General features: G+C 38.5%; 1 protein-coding gene across 3 annotated transcripts in view; it reads left to right on the forward strand.

The window, feature by feature from the left end:
* Window positions 1-17,453, forward strand: part of LOC102295702 (dehydrogenase/reductase SDR family member on chromosome X) — a 48,278-nt gene that overhangs the window by 20,868 nt on the left and 9,957 nt on the right. For all 3 annotated transcript variants that reach the window (XM_042226240.1, XM_005935754.2, XM_005935753.3), the window contains exon 3: window positions 4,273-4,341. In XM_042226240.1, the coding sequence (XP_042082174.1) occupies window positions 4,273-4,341 (69 nt within the window). The remainder of the gene's footprint in view (window positions 1-4,272; window positions 4,342-17,453) is intronic.

The raw sequence follows: 17,453 nt of genomic DNA on the forward strand, positions 1-17,453 counted from the left end.
CTACATTTTCTATTCTGTCCACGAGTTTAAAAACTTTGAAGAAAACTCTGCTTTATTCATTCAGAGTGTATAGCGCAAAGTCAATGTCAGAGTATCCTTGGAGACGGTTTGAGCAGAACATAAATTAGATGTGAGCGCCATGTGTGTGGGATTACACTCACAAAATCAATCATACCAGAACTCGGATAAGTGTCTGTTGTAGTTCCAGACAATCCTATGTGTACCGAAGTTGATCCCACAGCTGATGACTCTGAGTGTATCTCCATTTCAAATATGCCAATTCTTTGAGTTAATTCATGAAGTGAGAGTATTTATGGTAAAGTGGATCCCTCTCTAGTTATGTAGTGGATGCATATTTCAGGTGGAGTGGTAGCATAGTATCTGTGTGAAGACAGTTAATGGCTTAAGCCTTTGAACTGTCAAACACCAGAGTTGGGTATTAAAAGCATGCACTTGTGCTTAAAATACATTTCACTAGGTATTGGATTAAAATGATGCGGTCCAGAGCATTTTTTAAGATAAGATAATGAAATTTAAAGTAATCTTTGCCATGGAAGACTTTGCTTCTTGGAAAGGTTTTTATAATTTCTTTATAGTTGGAGGAGGTGGTTGAAACGGATGACTTATAGCGAAATATATCGAATAGAATAACTGATTAAAGCAGACTGAAGGTTTTGATACCACTGTGCCGGCAACAAAGACAAAATCTGGCTCAGTGAGAAATCCCTTTGTGATTGGCTGTTACTCACTAACAGAAGGTTTGAATGGCAGGTGAATGGAGCCACTTGAATTGCTGCTTAAATCCAGAGCTGTCTGCCTGAGGTGACATATTAAGGTTAATCCTTCTCTGTATCATCATACAGATCCAAGAGCAGAAGAAAGGAAAACTTGGAAACTGAGCATTTAAAGCAGCATAAAGCCTGAGCTTGTCACAGTACTGGGTCGTGTGACCCAGTGTTTGAGTTTTTATGTTTCTTTTGTATTCATTCGTGTTCTAGTTTAACTCATCTAGTTAATTTCTAGGTTGCTGTTTAGTCCTTTGTTTCTTAGTTGTTTATGTCATCTCCCCTGTACTAAGCCTCCCTGGTTCGTGTGTCTACCTGTCATGCTTCATGTCTGTGTGGTTCTTGTTATCAGGTTTGCATCATGTCTAAGTCTCCATGTTTCCTGTTTTACTTTGAAAGAGTCCGGTGTTCCTTGCTTATTGTATTTAGTTTCACTTCCCCTGTCCTGTCATTAGGTTCATGTGTGTCAGCTGTTCTCCCTCATGTGTTTCCACTTCCCCTAATCATCCCTGTGGGTATTTAGTCTCTGTGTTTCAGTCAGTCTTTGTCGCGTCGTCTGTGTAACCTTCCCAGTTATGGCTCATCATAGTCATCACAGTTCTCATAGTCACAGTCATAGAATTAGTTTTCGAAGTTTCATAGCTTTATCACAGTTTCATAGTCTCGTATAGTGTTCAGTGTCATAGGTTTTCACAGTCAGTTTAGTTGTCTTGCCAGCACTCGTCTTAGCTTTTGCTTTGCCCTCTGTTCAGCCATAATAAAGGCTCTCCTTTTGTTAAAGTCATGTCACGTCTCCTTGCCTGTGTCTGCTCTTGGGTGCTGCTCTAACTAACACACCGGCGCACCGTGCCGTGACAGAGCTTTGGCTAACAAGTATTTTTAGTTTATGCTGTGATTAAGCATCTGTACATCCATTCCCAATTCATAAAAAATGCAACTTCTTCTAGAGTATTGGTTAGAATTTCATCAAACTTGTTGCTATCCAGATTGTCCTCCACAGTGTCTCTGAGATTTACAAAGTGGACCATAATTTTTATTAAGTTTGACCCAAATTGAGTGACTGAGCCCATAAACTCAGCAGAAAAGCTTGTGTCAGAAAGCTGTTTTTCTATAGAGTTCTATAGGATGACAAGTCTGTATAACCACAGGTGTTGCTCCTTGGAGGCCATTAAATAAATTGCAGATTTAAAGCACTTCCACATTGGTTTCAGTTTTCAGACCCAAACTCTATGTCCATCTTTTATAATGTTTATGGGGAAAGCACAACAGGTTCCCATGAGTGCATGAGATTGTCAGTAGTTGGTAGTTTACGGTTAACTATTATTCCAGGTCTTGCTCAGTTTATCCATTTGTTGAGTTGCAGCAAGAATATGTCTGTGAATTAATTAGGTTACTTTTTCAACACTCATCCCAAAATATTTAGTAGGCAAACTATTTCCTTGGGGCACGTCTTTTAATCAGTAGCTATTTTAAAGAAGAGCTTTGTCCAGAAGCAGTTGTGAAGAGATGTGTATTCAATTATATGCAGCGTTCTTAGTGAGTGTTGGCAAATGGGCAGAGAAGCCTGCTAGAGGGGCACTAGTGCGTTTGGAAAAAAAAAAAATCTGTTTGTGTGAGATCAGGCTGTTCCTGTCCTGAATGTGAGTGTTTGTGTGAGCCATGTGGCACGTCACTCAGAGAAGCTGCATCCTTCAGCCCTGCCTGAACAGCGGTGCATCAGGGTAAATGATGCTGTGCCCTTGAAAAGGTCTACGTGATAATCCAAGATAAGTGTGTCTATGTGTGTGAGCAAAGCGGAAATGAGCGTGTGCAAATAGGCTATTTGTGTGTACAAGTTTGTGCGTGTGCATGTCTAGTCATCCGGCTACATCTAACGATAGCAACAGTCATCTTTTTAACACCGTGGAAATTGAATTGAGCTAAATGACAGGACATTAAGTTCCTTAATTTACCCTACGTTCGGCATAGGGTGTGTGGTAAATTATTTTTATGAAAGAGCTGTTAAAGCCCCTTGCTCCTGTTGCACTGTGAAAGGAAAATGACTTTAAAGACTGCTATGATAGGAGCATATCATGGACTTTTTCACTGTGAGAACTGGTGTATTAAAATGATATTGTTCATATGGGGATAATATATTTATTACAATGATCTTAGAAGGCAGCACATGATATGTAGCTCTCTGCATATTTTGTCTTGTGCTGCTGGAGCATGTAAATTAATCTGAACAGTGCATTCAATATGGAACCAAAATAGAGAGCTGTGGATCAGTGTGTTTAAAGGTCTTGTGTTTATGAGTTTATAACTCAGATCTGATGTTGTAGATGGTATTACATGCCATTTTCAGTTGTCACTGAGCACTGTATGAATCTCATTTTCCCCCACCAAGTACAATAAAACAGGTAGGATGCTTAACAAATTTATTAGACCAGCTGTCATAGAACAAGAAAACACAAATTTTTTCAAAGAAAGAAATATTCAGAACACAAAATGACGTGATTGTTTATCAGGCAAATAACAAACCCAGTTTTCATTTTTTGCTTAAATTTGAGGCAGACTGGAATTCTCTGACAAGTCAGAAATTAGTCAAGCATAACATTCATATACTAAAACTAATTTTGGTGTTCAGGAATGCAAGTAAATTACTGTAATTTGGCATCTTAAGCAAAAATTAATAATATGCATCACTGTATTTTCTGCTATTTTTTGTAAAACACTGAATTGGAAAATTCCTGAATAACAAGAATGAGGAGCTTGTGCATCCTGGTTGATAAATCATTGCAGAAACGTTGTAGAAACTTTGGGGCAGCTGTGGTATAAACATTATATTGGATTGTGGTCTAATAAATTCCTTAAGCACCATATTTTACCCATTTATTTTTCTTCTACCAAATAGCTTTTTAAAATATGCGGCACTCTGATATTTCTTCTGATATTTTTGGGATCAAAATACTTATTATTATAAAAGTGTGCTCCCCACTTTCCTGTCTGGCTATGCTGCCTGGATCCAGTGATGGTGCAAAAAAGTATCTTTTGACTGATTTCATATTCAGAATGTTGCTGTTTGACTTTGGCTAAAATCTTTTAATGCTTGCAAAGAAAAATCACATTTTTTAAGGTAATTTTTCTTTGGCTAAAATCTCTTTGGTGAAGTGTCCTCATATAGCTTGTTTGAAGTTAGATGGTACTTTCATAATAACTCATGCTTTTAATAATATTATACTTTCTTTACAGGCTTGCATTTAAAGTCTTTACTGAAAAAGTAGATGTATTGAATCAGAAGCCTTGTTAATATTCCTAATTTCTGAAGGGCTAAATTTTTGCACTGAGTGTTCTTTCATTCGAAGAACCTTTCTTGGAAATGTGTTTTTATAAGATGAAAGACTGACAAAAAAAAGGAAACCTGTATTTTTTTTATAAAAAGCCTCCAAGGTCTCGTCATATATTGTATTCATTTGTGTGTGTTTGTGTGTGTTTCCTTCTCTTTGAGGTGGGAGAGATGAGCAGGAGGGTCTTGCAGCTGTCAGAAGGATCTGTGAACACTACAAAGAGGCCAAAGGTAACATTGCAAACATTAAACGCATGCACACGCAGGCAGACACACGCATGCGCACGCACAAATGTTGTTGTTTTAACAAGCCGCTGTTTGAAGATAAAGGAAAGAGCTGCTGTAGTCTGCCCCGTAGGCTTTTTTCCAGTCTTTACCAAACATACACACATGATTTCACAGTTGCAGGTAAACCTGAACACACACAACCGCACATACATACAGTGTCAGGAGTGTTGTAGATCCACTGTAACGAACATGAGGAGGAAAATGATGCAAAAGGATGTGAAGATAATGATAAAAAGTGCTAAATCATTGGCTGTACCAGCTTTTTTTTTCTAAATAAAATAGGAAAAAAGAATCAGGAGGTGGAAGAAGATGGGAAACACAGAGGTGGTGATGAAAATGGGAAGAGACAAATAATAGTAGAGATATATCACTTCATCGACAACAGCTTACAGGGTTCTCTTTTTAAATCCCATGTTGAGAAATTGATTCGGCTGACCTTCACATCACCGTAAATTCCACTATAGTGCCGTGACTAAGAAGACTGTACGAAATAGCCTTGAGATTTTACCACCTCGTAAGGTGTGTCAGTTGCTGTTTTATTAAAGAGGTGTTCCAAGATTGGTACGCTTGCAAAATCCGGTTTTAGATGCTGGCTGTAATATTTGGAGCATACTAGAGCTACTTATGTTTTCCTTTATAAATGTACAGTTTTTTAATATTTTTTATTTTAAAAAAATCTTCTTAAAAACTAAAACAATGTAGTCATTTTACTTGTTTTTGGATCCAGAACGTGTGTGGTAGTGCCACATTTGTCCAAAGCTATTAAAAACACTTTGGGTTAGCTACACCATTACACTGTGTAATGATACTGTATGTTCAAATGTTTCCAGTTTTTCCAATACCTGACCATTGATGATACGTTCATGCTTATTTACTGCACTTACTGTGAGTTTTAAGCTTTTGGGACCTTGAGCTAGCAGAAAAAAGCTGTATGCTGTTTGTCCTGTCAACAACAAACTTTATAGGATTTGTATAAAAAATACATTTACAGGTTTATCCTGTGTTTCTTCATTTGTTCTTGAGATGCTTCTAAGGTAAATCGTGAACACTTTGTAGAGGACATGGACATGTAGCACATGAAAACTAATATTAAAACCGTGCCCATGCATGAAACGATGCCACAACGAGACACCATAGAAAGTAAACGACATTCCACTAAATAACTGCTGGTGACGGGAAATGGGCCAGTAATTCCAGGCAAGCAATTGAAACAAGTCGTAACAATGCGAATGAAGAATTTTGCTGTTTGACTTATGATCTGGCAGTAAATACATTAGAGGGTTACCTAGGCAACCAGACCCTGGGTTGCCTGCAAACGGCCGGCCTTCAGTTGCAAAGCAATAAGCGTGTGTGCAGGTGAAAATGTCCTTTTTGTCAGATTCCAATGGGTAAAACACTTCTTTAGACATACTAAATTGTCATTCATGATGACCATGAAATATGGTACAGTATTTAGAGCTAATGCTTCCAGTTGGGAAGGGGGATCTGGTTTATCTTGCTTGGCCTTGCACTGAAGAGCAACAGAAGGCTGGTTGACTGGGTCCCTGCTTGTGTGTAAGTGGCTGTCAGGTACAGAGACAGCGGCCATGTAGCTGGTGTCATTGAAGTCGATTTCCCGGGACGGAGCCGTGGTGGAATTGATTACTTCTTTTGTAATTGGCAGGCACTGAAGCATAGGGGACAAGGGGGTGTCTGTAGCCAGATGCTTATGCACTGAATGAGAATGTGCTGATTGTGTATGCGTATGTGTGTGTGTGTTTGAGACTATTTGAATGAGACAGTAATGGATTCTCATTAGTATGTGAGGCAGGAGCTTTAAACATCTCTGTCCAAACGCCCTTTGGCATCCTTCCCAGCGTGTGTACATTTGTCTGTTATGAGAAATGGGAGACAGCTCATAATACAGAGGCTGTGGAGGTGATTCTCTAACTGGGGACTTGGCTAGACAAGTCCAGGTCCCTTAGGGTGTTTCAAGGTGTCACGAGTGGCAAAGTGTTTTATTTCACAATCTCAATGTAGAGCACTGCGCAAAAGTCTTGAGCCACCCTTCATTACTTTATATTTTTCTTCCAAGGAGACAGATTTATCTTGTATTTAAAAAAAAACTGTTCTTCAGGCTTTTTGACATTGGCTGCTTTTTCACTCCTTTTCCGTGCAGTCCCTGTACCTAATTCTCAGAGGATTTTTTTGTTTGTTTGTTAAGCCACTTAACACTTACTTTGTTACTAGCAGCCTGTCACATAAACACATTTCTTTAGTTCAATCTAAAGAAAAATGGCAAAACATAGTTGGACAGGCTTAAATTTGTATTTTTGCACAATGTGACCAACGGGATAATTCCTTATTTGCTGAAAACTTGTCATGTCTTGGCATCATGTGTACTATGTCCTTAAAAAATATCAGGAAACTGGACAAATGGATGTAAAAAGAAGATGTGGCAGGCCTAAAACATTTTCTACAGCATGTGAACAATATTTCAAAGTCTTGTGCTTAAGAAAAAAGCAGTTGGCACTTCAGTTGATCCATCTACTGTTTGCTGAAGACTCATCAAAAATTGTCTTAGTGGGAGAATGGCTTTTAAGAAGCCATTTGTAAAGTAAAGAAACGGGAAGAAATGGCTGAGGCATAAATCCGAAATCTTTGGTTCAAATTGTCGTCAATATGAACAGAGGAGGTCAGGAGACAGAGGTACAACAGTGAGGATGTGCATCATCTGTAAAACACGGTGGAGGGTCTGTTGTGGGGTGGGGCTGTGGTTATTTAGTCTGTGGTGTTGGGGATCCTCCATCCATCTTTATAAATGGAACAATATCAGTCAAGGATTGCCTACAAGAGTTCAGGTTTTCAATAAATCTCAATAAATCACTGTATATTTTTCCAATTTTCCTATAAAAATATAAAGAAATGATGAGTGGCTCAAGATTTTTGCACATTATTGTAGAATTACTTTATGTCCTCAGATTTTATATATAGATATATAATGTAATTGGCCGTTTAAAAAGCAGTTTTTTATGGGGCTGTGGTGAGCAATCTTTTTCATGCCTTCTTTATAAAAGCAAAATTCCTGTTACACAAAAAGCACCCTAAATGTAGATAACACATTCTGGTTGTTAATCCATTTTTTAAAACACTGAAACAGTTCTACTGAAGAAACAGGTTTCCATAAATGACTGTATATTATAGGTCAGTCCATCCATTTTCTACGACTTACTGGGTACGGATTCTGAGGGGAGCAGTCTGAGCAGAGATGTCCAGATCTTTCTCTCCCTGGCCACTGCCTCCAGCTCTTCTGGGGGGACATTAAAATGTTCCAATTCTGGCTGAGAGACATAATCTCCCAGGCGTTTCATGGGTCTGCTCCAGATTCTCCTCTTGGTTAGATATACCCAAAACACCTCGCCTAGGAGGCACCCAGAGGCATCCTGGCCGAATGCCCAAACCACCTCAACAGGCTTCTTTCAATGCAAAGGAGCAGTGGCCCTACTCTAAGTCCCTCCTGGATGACTGAGCTCCTCATCCTACCTCTAAAGGGAGAGCCCAGACCACTTCACAGGAAGCTTGTTTCTGCTGCTTGTATCTGCAGTCTAATTTATTTGGTTACTACATGCCATTGGTGGGCAAAGGTGAGGGTGGGAATGTAGTAGATCAACCCGACTGATTACCAAATCATCTGTAAAAAGCAAACGTGAGTCTAAGGCCACCAAAAAAGTGCATCCTAGGAATTTTGGTTGCGTCTAGAAACTCTGCCATAAACAAGTTTGACTTGTTGCCGGCAATGCAGACCAGGCTCTGACTGTGAGCGATTGTAACAATGGGCATGATACTTCATACTTCAGAGAAATCCACCAGAGGACACCCCGAGGGATATAGTTAAATGCTTTCAAGTCTACAAAATACTTGTAGAGTTGCTTGGCAAATTCCCACACACCCTTAAGTATACTTAAGAGGTTAAAGAGCAGGCGAGTGTTCCACGACCAAGACGAAAAAAGCATTGTTCTTCAGTAAAGTTTATGTATTATTAACTGTCTGCTCTTTTGAAAGGTGTCACACAGCCTTAGGACCATGCATTTCACTATTCAGTGATGTTATTCGAGTGTTTGTAAGCTGAGGGATTTTTAACATTTGTTTTAATGTGTAAAGGTATTTTTGGTCTATTGGGAATCATGTAGCAGTACATTGTGCACTCTAAAGAGGTAATGTCCCTTGGAAACCTCTAGCAAAATCCTGTGAAATATGCTAATGATTTTGGACTGCACCTGGGCGCGAGACAATGAAGCTTAGAGGGTTTTACTTTAAATTATGAACATGCGCGCACACACACACACACACTGGGAGATGCAGGGTATTTCTGTGTTTTGCCACAGGCAGCGCTGTCTGCCCACTAACTTTAGTCACAGTGCACTTGAAAGTAACACATTGTGCCTCAAACCAAAGGCCTAGATTAGCAGTGTGAAACAGAGGACCCTATGTGTGTTTGTCTGTCTGCTTAGCACACATTCAAATTTCTTCCAGCTTAGGTAACGCAGCTGCTGCCTTCTTACAAAAAACATTGTTGCTTTACCTAAGCTCTTTAACTCTAAACAGAATTTAAGTGCAATGGGATGTTCATACAAGGTTGACCTTGTTAGTGCGCGTTTGTACCTCAGGGATTGTTACGTGGTTATAAGCGTGATATTGTGAATAATTTTGAACAGCAATTAGTTTTGAGCATTTCTGTGATTTCTTTTTTGGTCCGTGTGAAACTGACTCACAGTAGCCACATATTCACATTTACAGCTGTCTTGAAAAGCAACGTCCCATTAGCGCTGCACGCTGGACTCGACCAGCCAGCCCCCTCTCTCCTACATCAGCCGAATAAAAACGTCTGTGGAGGAGCTAAGACTGGCAGGCTGCCCAGTCCTAATACTCTTGAATTTCACTTTGTTGTTTATCAGATTTAAAGTCAAACTATTTATATTCCCCCCCCCGGGTCCCGTAAGATGTATCCTTCGGGGAAGATAGTTCATTTATCTTTTTAGTCAGAAAATATTGTTGATGGGTAGAGCTGATTGGTTAGAAACTCAAGGGAATTTATGACTTGACACTATATTATACTGTGGTATATTAAGAACAAAATATTTTAAATAAATAATGAAACTAATGAGTGCAATGCAAAAATCAGGCTTTTCATGCCAAGGTATTTACTGTCACCTTTAAAGCACTGAGTAATGCAAGATCTCCGGCCTGTTGTCTAGCAGAAGAGAAATTTAATGTGTTTGGCACTGATGCATTTTAATATCAGATTTAGGTGTAATCCAGCTTAATCAAATCTACTGTAGTCAAAATCGGGACACAAGATGCATGTTAGAGCCAGGTGGAAAGGGAGGATTTGGGGTAAGAGAAACAGGCTGTCCTGACATAATTTTTTTTCTTTTTCACTGTGTTGCTCTTTTAGAGTTGTTTGGCCAAGAAACTGAATGAAAAATAACACTTAAGAATATGCTTGGGAATGGAGGGAGGTTTACTGTGATATTGCAAGTTGGGCACGAGGTGAATCACATAATCATTACCTGCCGATCATGATTTAGACTGGAATTAGTGTTTGTAAGATATATATATATATATATTTCTGCAATGTTTTGCAGAAAAATGGCAACCAGAACCCCCAGATCCTCTATAATTTCCTGGATTGATATGACAATGCAATTTAGCCACTCCAGACATACTGTGTTGACTGTAGCTTTGCAACAGAGCATGTCAGAATGAAATTTGAATGGACATTTCTATTGCATGCCTAGCCTACATATTCTAATCACAGTTGGAGCATGCTAGTTCAGACAGGATTAATTAGAGCAAAATCACTTTGAGTTTGGAGCAGCTAGCCTAACAATATTCATGGTAAATGAAAGCATAAGAAATTTTTGCACGTTTTTAATTCACTTACTAATTTTTTGTCTCCTTTCTAGTATAAGTTTAAGTTAAACTGAACAGCTTTTCAATTGCTTGTCATGATTTGATTCAGGCTAAATCAATAGTATAAACACTGTTTTTGTTTTCTGTATTAGTCTCATAAAAATATACGATGTTAGTTTTAGGTTTTAGGTACAAAATCTCTTAGATTCTCTGTATACTGGTGTCACAAGCTACTTGTAATCTACATTAACCCTTTAAAGCTGGTCGGAGCGGGCATGCTCCGTTTTGCGTAACTATTTTTACGTCCCGGTAGCACTGCAACCACGTAAGCTAGTGCAATAATTGTTTTTGCACATGAAACCGGAGGAGTTGTACTTACATCTTATGCCATCAGCTTGTCCTAAGTCACAGTTTCCTTCCACATATAGCTTTGCAAAAACTGCATAAAAAGCACTTGCAGCAAGAAAAACATAATATTCCAGAAACACGCTTTGCCGATCCGATCAGCTGTTTGTAACACTTCCTACGTCCATCAGCACGAACTATCGCATGTCCGCCATGACCTGCCCGAAACCGGAAGTGACGTCATTTTGCGGAAATGTAGTTTTTTTACTATCAGGGCCTTATGAGCCTATACTGGTGTTTTTAAAAGTTATGTTTGACTTTATGACTTTCTGTGTCGTTTCTGGGATGCTTCGAACTCATATTGCACTAAATTAATTACTCACTATTAAAATTTGGGCTATAATGGTTGTATTGATGTATATTAACTTGAAATGGTTCCAAAAATGGCACTACAACATGTAAAAATATAATATAAGCTCTGGCGGACTTGGTTCTATGGTAGGTCTTAAAGGGTTAACCACAAGCCACATGAAGATAGTGCTTCCTTCAGCCGTTTGCAATTACTACAGAAACTCCAAAGAACAAGCACCTTTTGTTTCAGCTTTTTGTGTTGCTGATGTAATTTTTTGATAGTGGTAAGCTAGTGCTACGGACCCAACCTTCACTTTTAGGGATTGGGCCCTTTGGAGTAATTTAGAGTGTTGTTAAAGGTAAAAGCTGCGAGTGAAGAAAACGTCTGATGTGTCAGACCACAGATATGCCCTGTGCACCATCTTTGCTGTTCCTAGAACAGCTCTCTCCTGGAGAGATATCTCGGATGTTATTCCTGGAATCTACTGGAGCTCCTCTCTCAGTTTGGGGATCACAGGGACCACTGTAGCCTTTACCTTCCCGATCTGCAGTAGCTGCTCTGGCTCCTCCCTTGGTATTTCTCAAGCTACTCATGTTCATTCTTCCTGATGTTGCTATCGCTTAATATTGCTAAATATATACGGCTATAACAGATATAGAGATATATTGATAGCATGTCTCCAAACAACAGCATGAATCACATTACCTTTACAAATTAACCTACATTTTGAGGAGGCAGCCTGCTCTTCTCAAATACATGTAGGTCAGGCATATACCTCAACATTCAGTCCAATTTGGATCCATTAGGCTCAACATTTATTTTTCCTGGTTTGTTTGTTTGTTGGCTGATATGGCCATTATAGTGATGGGTGGTAAAAAAAAGATGCTTTGAATTTCCCTTTAATTTTGTAATTTTAGATTACGCTCATCCCAAAATAAATACATAAAATTGCAAAAAATAGAATTAACATAAAAAAGCACCTCTGCTAAACAGTTGTTGTTGTTTTTTTGGAAATTCAGTTTAAAATGTTACCAAAGGACTTTCAATCAGAAAGGGTTTTATTTTTTTCGGTAGCTCTTATGCTACTGTAGTTACTCTGATTGTGCACTGATGTGGCAGAACCCATTTCTAATCACATTTAGTGTTCAAAATTACAGACACAATTGTGCCTTTCCATCCACTTGGGACTCTAAGAGCAGCTGGTTGAGATGAAAAAGGGGAAAGGGAAGGTGACAGTTCACAAGCTTTAAAAGCAACGTTAGAAATGGCTGCTCTGCCATGAAACCATCCTTTGACTTTTGATCCCCTTAAGACTTCAATTCATACACGTGAAACCTAACGTTCAAGGGTCGTTGTGTGTTTTTTGTAGGCAAAAATGAAGCATAGTACAAATGTGTTATTGTTTGTATGAAACTAATTGTAAGTAATGCCTTCATCTTGTTTCAGAACTATTTCATATGCAGATATAAATTATTTATGGTGTTTTTTAAAGTTACAGTAATTCTTGGCTGTGAATAACTAGAAGTCAGCTGTTATTATTATCTTTTACTTATTTACACTTGTGCTTTCCCTGCTGTAACATGTGGAAATGTCTTTATTTTAAAAAGGTCTGAGATTGTGATTTAAGGCATTTTGTCACATTTAAAATCAGCATTAAAATTACTTTACTAATTATTTTAGACCTGCCTGTGTCAGCTTTGGCAGCTTTTACTGGAACTGAGTCCTGTCATCGTCTTCCAACCTTATTCTCATAGCAAAGTTGACTGTTTTCAATATTTTTTGGTTTTTAATTATGCACATGCACCAATTCTGCACCAGTGTCATGCTATATGACCAGCTCGCTGTATGGCCACATGCACGTCTGTTTAGATAACTGAGGCAATCTCATTAAACTGAAAATAGAAGTACTGTAGAGCAGCAGTTTTAGTGAGTTAATCCAAAAGAAAAGATTAAAATGAGGGACAATTTCATACTTTGAAATTGCAAATTACATTAATGGAACGGATAAGAGGCTAAATTATGCAAAGCCAGAAAATGTAGAGATAAAATACAGATTATCTGCATTGAATAAATATTCTAATTTTAGAATATAGTAATGTACAATGTACCTCCACATATAAAAAGTACAACTTCATCTAATTTAAATTAGAGTGTTGTCACCTTGAAAGACAGGGTCGTTTCAATGTCCACCTGTGGACCACTTCTGCTGCTCCTACTACATTTGAATAACTCTCTGGATGTCCCAATCTTACTGCTTGTACTTGATTACCATATATGTTCTGTTCCACTGTGTAAAATTGCCAACTTCAATTTCATTTTTAGGAAGAGGATTAAGATTTGGGAGTCAAATCCAGCAAGCAGGAACTCATATGCTCTTTGTTTTTGGCCAGACGTGGTGCTGTGTATTATGGCAATGCCGCCGAAAGGACATTGTTTAGGAGCCTTGTGGGTTTTTTCGGCTGCCAGCTTGCAAACCTAAGCCGTGCTGCCGTGTTCTTTTTAGAGAGAAGAGGCTTTGTTCTGGGAACTCTTCCAAACAAGCTGCACTTGTTCAGTCTTTTTTTACTTCAATTGTCATGAACTTTAACATTTAAAAACTAACTGAGGCCTGTATAGTCGGTCCTCTCACTGAAAGATTGTTTTGACAGAGCTGAATACTTCAGACCAGCAAACTGCCAAAACTCAGCTTATGGTCAGTTGATCAGTTAATCAAGTATGGAAGTAGTAAGGGTAAACTTAGTTTTTCGCATGATTACATAGAGTCCTGTGAAAACTTTTTCCCCCCACAGCTGTAATTTACTTCAACAAAGAAGTCATGTTTGCTCTCTGCACAAGTACAGGTCGATAGTGAAACGGCACAGGGAGACATCCCTGAAGGGCAAAGAGAGTGAATTTAAACCAGGTAAGGTGTTTGCTTTTTATAGGCAGAATCACAAACCTTGGTAATCGCTCTTCATGGAGGACTTTCATGGTTATTTTCATGACTTTTTGCTCAGAAACAAACTTATGTCATCTTTTCTTGATTTATTTATTATCTTTGTCATCTACTATTCAGGAGTAATACAAAATTAACCACTTTATTATCTCACTAAAACCACTTTACTTAGTTTGGTTCCTCCACATTTGACAAGTTGCAGCTCATTTAAGATAAACAGTGAATGAGTCAGTGAGTAGATCCGGTACAACGCCTCCAAAGGTTTTTCATCGCGTTGTGTTTTAAGACATAAAATACAATCACAGCGTTGAGCGATTGAGTCAAGGAGCCTGAGTGTTATAGAAAATCCTGGGGTGCAGGCCCACGCATGATCAATGGCATTTCACTCCCAGTGGGCTTTCTAAATACGACTGGGTTTTCTGAAAGGGCTCAGTCTCGAGAGGCCCCATTCAAGATGGCAAGAGAGGACTGACGGGCATGGCACACACACAGACATACACGCACACACAATTCTCCTGCAACACGTGCACCTGTTTTCAGGTGCACATAAGCACACACTCTTACTAAGTCAAATTTGTGCTCACGGTCACTCTGATGCACACACCGGGTTTGTTCTTATTATTTTCTCTTCCTTTCTTTCTTTTTTTTTCTCTCAGACACACACAGTCAGCAGGAGGTGAGTAGCGTGGCTTGGAGATAAGACTGCTATCAGACCTTCATCAGGAACAGCTGCACTCTCATCTGTCTCAGCAGCCCTTTTCTTTATCAGTTCCATCAACTCGTCCTCCCTGTGTTCTCTCTGTCCTCCTCCTGTCTTTGTCCATTATATTTGAGACGTTAGAGGCTTACTTGAGTTCTAAAGGAAACAATATATTATTTTATAGATATTTGAAAGGCACAAGGCTTTACTTTGAATTGAGGGATATAATTTGACAGTGCTATTAAAAAATGCAAGGCCAAACCATGTGAATAATCCTGAGGCTTCATGCAGCTTGAGTCTTGCTTGTCAGAATGTGTAAGCTTCTACTTTCAAATTCTCACTGTAATCATAGGCTTATATATCTTATATATCTCAAGATATAATAAAAACACAATCTGTCCTTAGCTGGTCTTAAAATTAGATCAATACAACCTCAAATGAAGTATAAAAGACGGCCTGTTACACCATGTCATGATTTATTTATTATCTAACCCCGATTCTGTTTCCATCCAAATTAAGAAGGTAAGTAGCAGCCAGGCGCTTCTAATCAGATGCACTTAATTAATTGATGAGCAGAAAATGTGATCACCTCAATGAAAGAAGATGTTTTACTATTTTGCTCATCTGCTGTCTGCTATGGTGGGAGCTTAAAAACCTTATAAATGCCTGCAAACCTCAATGACATAAAACAGCGTTGTAAAGTCCAGAAAACAGTGACCTTAAGTTATTGCTGCTAAAGATGTTCTGCAGGCTTTTGAATCAGGGGGTTAACTTAGTTTTTCCACACACTGCTTCTGCATTTTGGCTTAGTTTGTTCAAATGAATGACACACAGTAATATGCCATGTGTTAAGGTTAGGTATTTACCTAAAATAAAGACCTGCTAAGGACGACATATTTCCTGATAATTTTGCATTAATACCTTAAAATTAATAGAGGGTCATTTTTTAAAATTTACATTTACATTATTAAATATTAATGACACAAAGATAAAAAAGAGACATGATGGATTCCACTGGCAACAAAAAATGCAAAACAATTTCAGCCATGTAGAGTTATGAGTCTGCAGAGTAAGAAAAACAATCATGTGATGGGAGCACTAGTATATATTACTTTGCTATTAGAGTAATGTATTCGTTTTTGTGTATATTTTGGGTGTCACATTTCTGTGATCAACTCATTTCTCTGTTGCTTTAAGCCAGTGAACCCAAAATAGGATTTCTGTTTTAGCATTTAATAGAACAGGATTGTTTACTTTTCAAGAATATTTCCCATCCTGAAGTGCTGAGAAATGCACAGAGAGGATGTTAGAGGGTTAAAGAACAATTTAAAACATTTCTTGCTGGAATGAGATTTCAATTTGCTGCTGAAGATTAGAAGTGAGTCAGCAGTCGTGTCTGCAGTGGGAAGGTCATTCTACAAATGTAGAGTCTGTAAAAAAGAAGAAAGTTTATTTATTTTTTTTGTTTTTGCATCATTAAGTGAAGCAGAAGCATCACAAAAACTGGGAAAGACAACATAAAACTGTTCCCGATAAACAAGAGAAGTGACCACTAGGGGTCACTTCTATATTACCCACCATTAAAAAGGTGTTACTATACAGAGATTTTGCACTATTTAATACATTGCATGACAGTCATATATGCCTCATTATGATATCTGTTCACGTGCAGAATAAAAAGCAGTAGAACTTTTAATCAGGGCAGTTAAATGGCTTCTTTAGCCTGAAGAGATTCTTGAATGCATATGTGATGAACATTTTCATGGTACTGTGCAGATCAAAACAGCTCATTTGGCATTTTGATGTTGATGGTGGTGGAAAATGTTGTCTAATATATTTCAAATTCTCCTGCATAGTGCTCACTTGGGTTGAGACCTGTGGGCTTTCAAAGCCATATCATACATTTGACATTTTTTTCGTAATCAACACGTTCAATGACCTTTAATACCCCGTGGAATATATTGTCATCCTGGGAAAAAATGATCCTTCTCCCATCAGAATAGAAGGCTTCAGCATGGGAGAAAGGTGATCAGTCAGAACAGATTTGTATTGATTTCCCTCTAAAGGACAAGAGGACCTAAACTGTGCAAGCAAAATACCCCTCACAGCATAGCAGAGCCACAAGATGCTCTCATTGGAGGGGCTCTTGTTCCTTTAATTTGTCACCAGTCTGTTACTATTTTACAATAAACCCTGCCGCACCTTGGGTATCTCAGTGGTTTGGTTAAGGTGTGATGTCACAGGTTTGTTACCTGGCTGGCCATTTAATAAGGGATGCTGAGGTAACTTTGTGTTTGGAGCCACAGACCGTGGAAAAAGTAGGTTTTGTTGATCAAACCCCAAAGAGAATGACATATCCCTTTTTGATGAACAGATTTGAGAATTTTATTATTATTTTATTACTTAAAATTTTATATATTCCAGGAAAGCTCGGTTTGTCAAGCTTTTTTAAATCAGTGTTTCTGTGAGCGTGCAGACACTTGAGCTTACTAAAGCCAGCAGTCCCCCTTCATGTTTTGATGAGAGAAGCTGATCTCTTACCTGTGTCTTATCACATATTAGATCTGATATAACAATGTGCTGAGCTTTGATGGAGTTCTGGTGGGAGTATTAGGTTTGTTAATGTGATAGAGCAATGGAAGTGCTGTTAGTGTTGCAGTGTAGGAATCCACCAAGCCCGTTGGAGAAGATGATTAATACACTCTTTGATGTCTTACCGGCAAAGTGTCGTGGAGGATTAATCCATTTATAATGGCTCTGATGTGTGTGTGTGTGTGTGTGTGTGTGTGTGTGTGTGTGTGTGTGTGTGTGTGTGTGTGTGTGTGTGTGTG

The sequence above is a fragment of the Haplochromis burtoni genome, unplaced genomic scaffold, assembly GCF_018398535.1.
Source record: "Haplochromis burtoni strain Fernald_Lab_line unplaced genomic scaffold, NCSU_Asbu1 Contig_202, whole genome shotgun sequence".
In the NCBI taxonomy this organism is placed as follows: Eukaryota; Metazoa; Chordata; class Actinopteri; order Cichliformes; family Cichlidae; genus Haplochromis; species Haplochromis burtoni.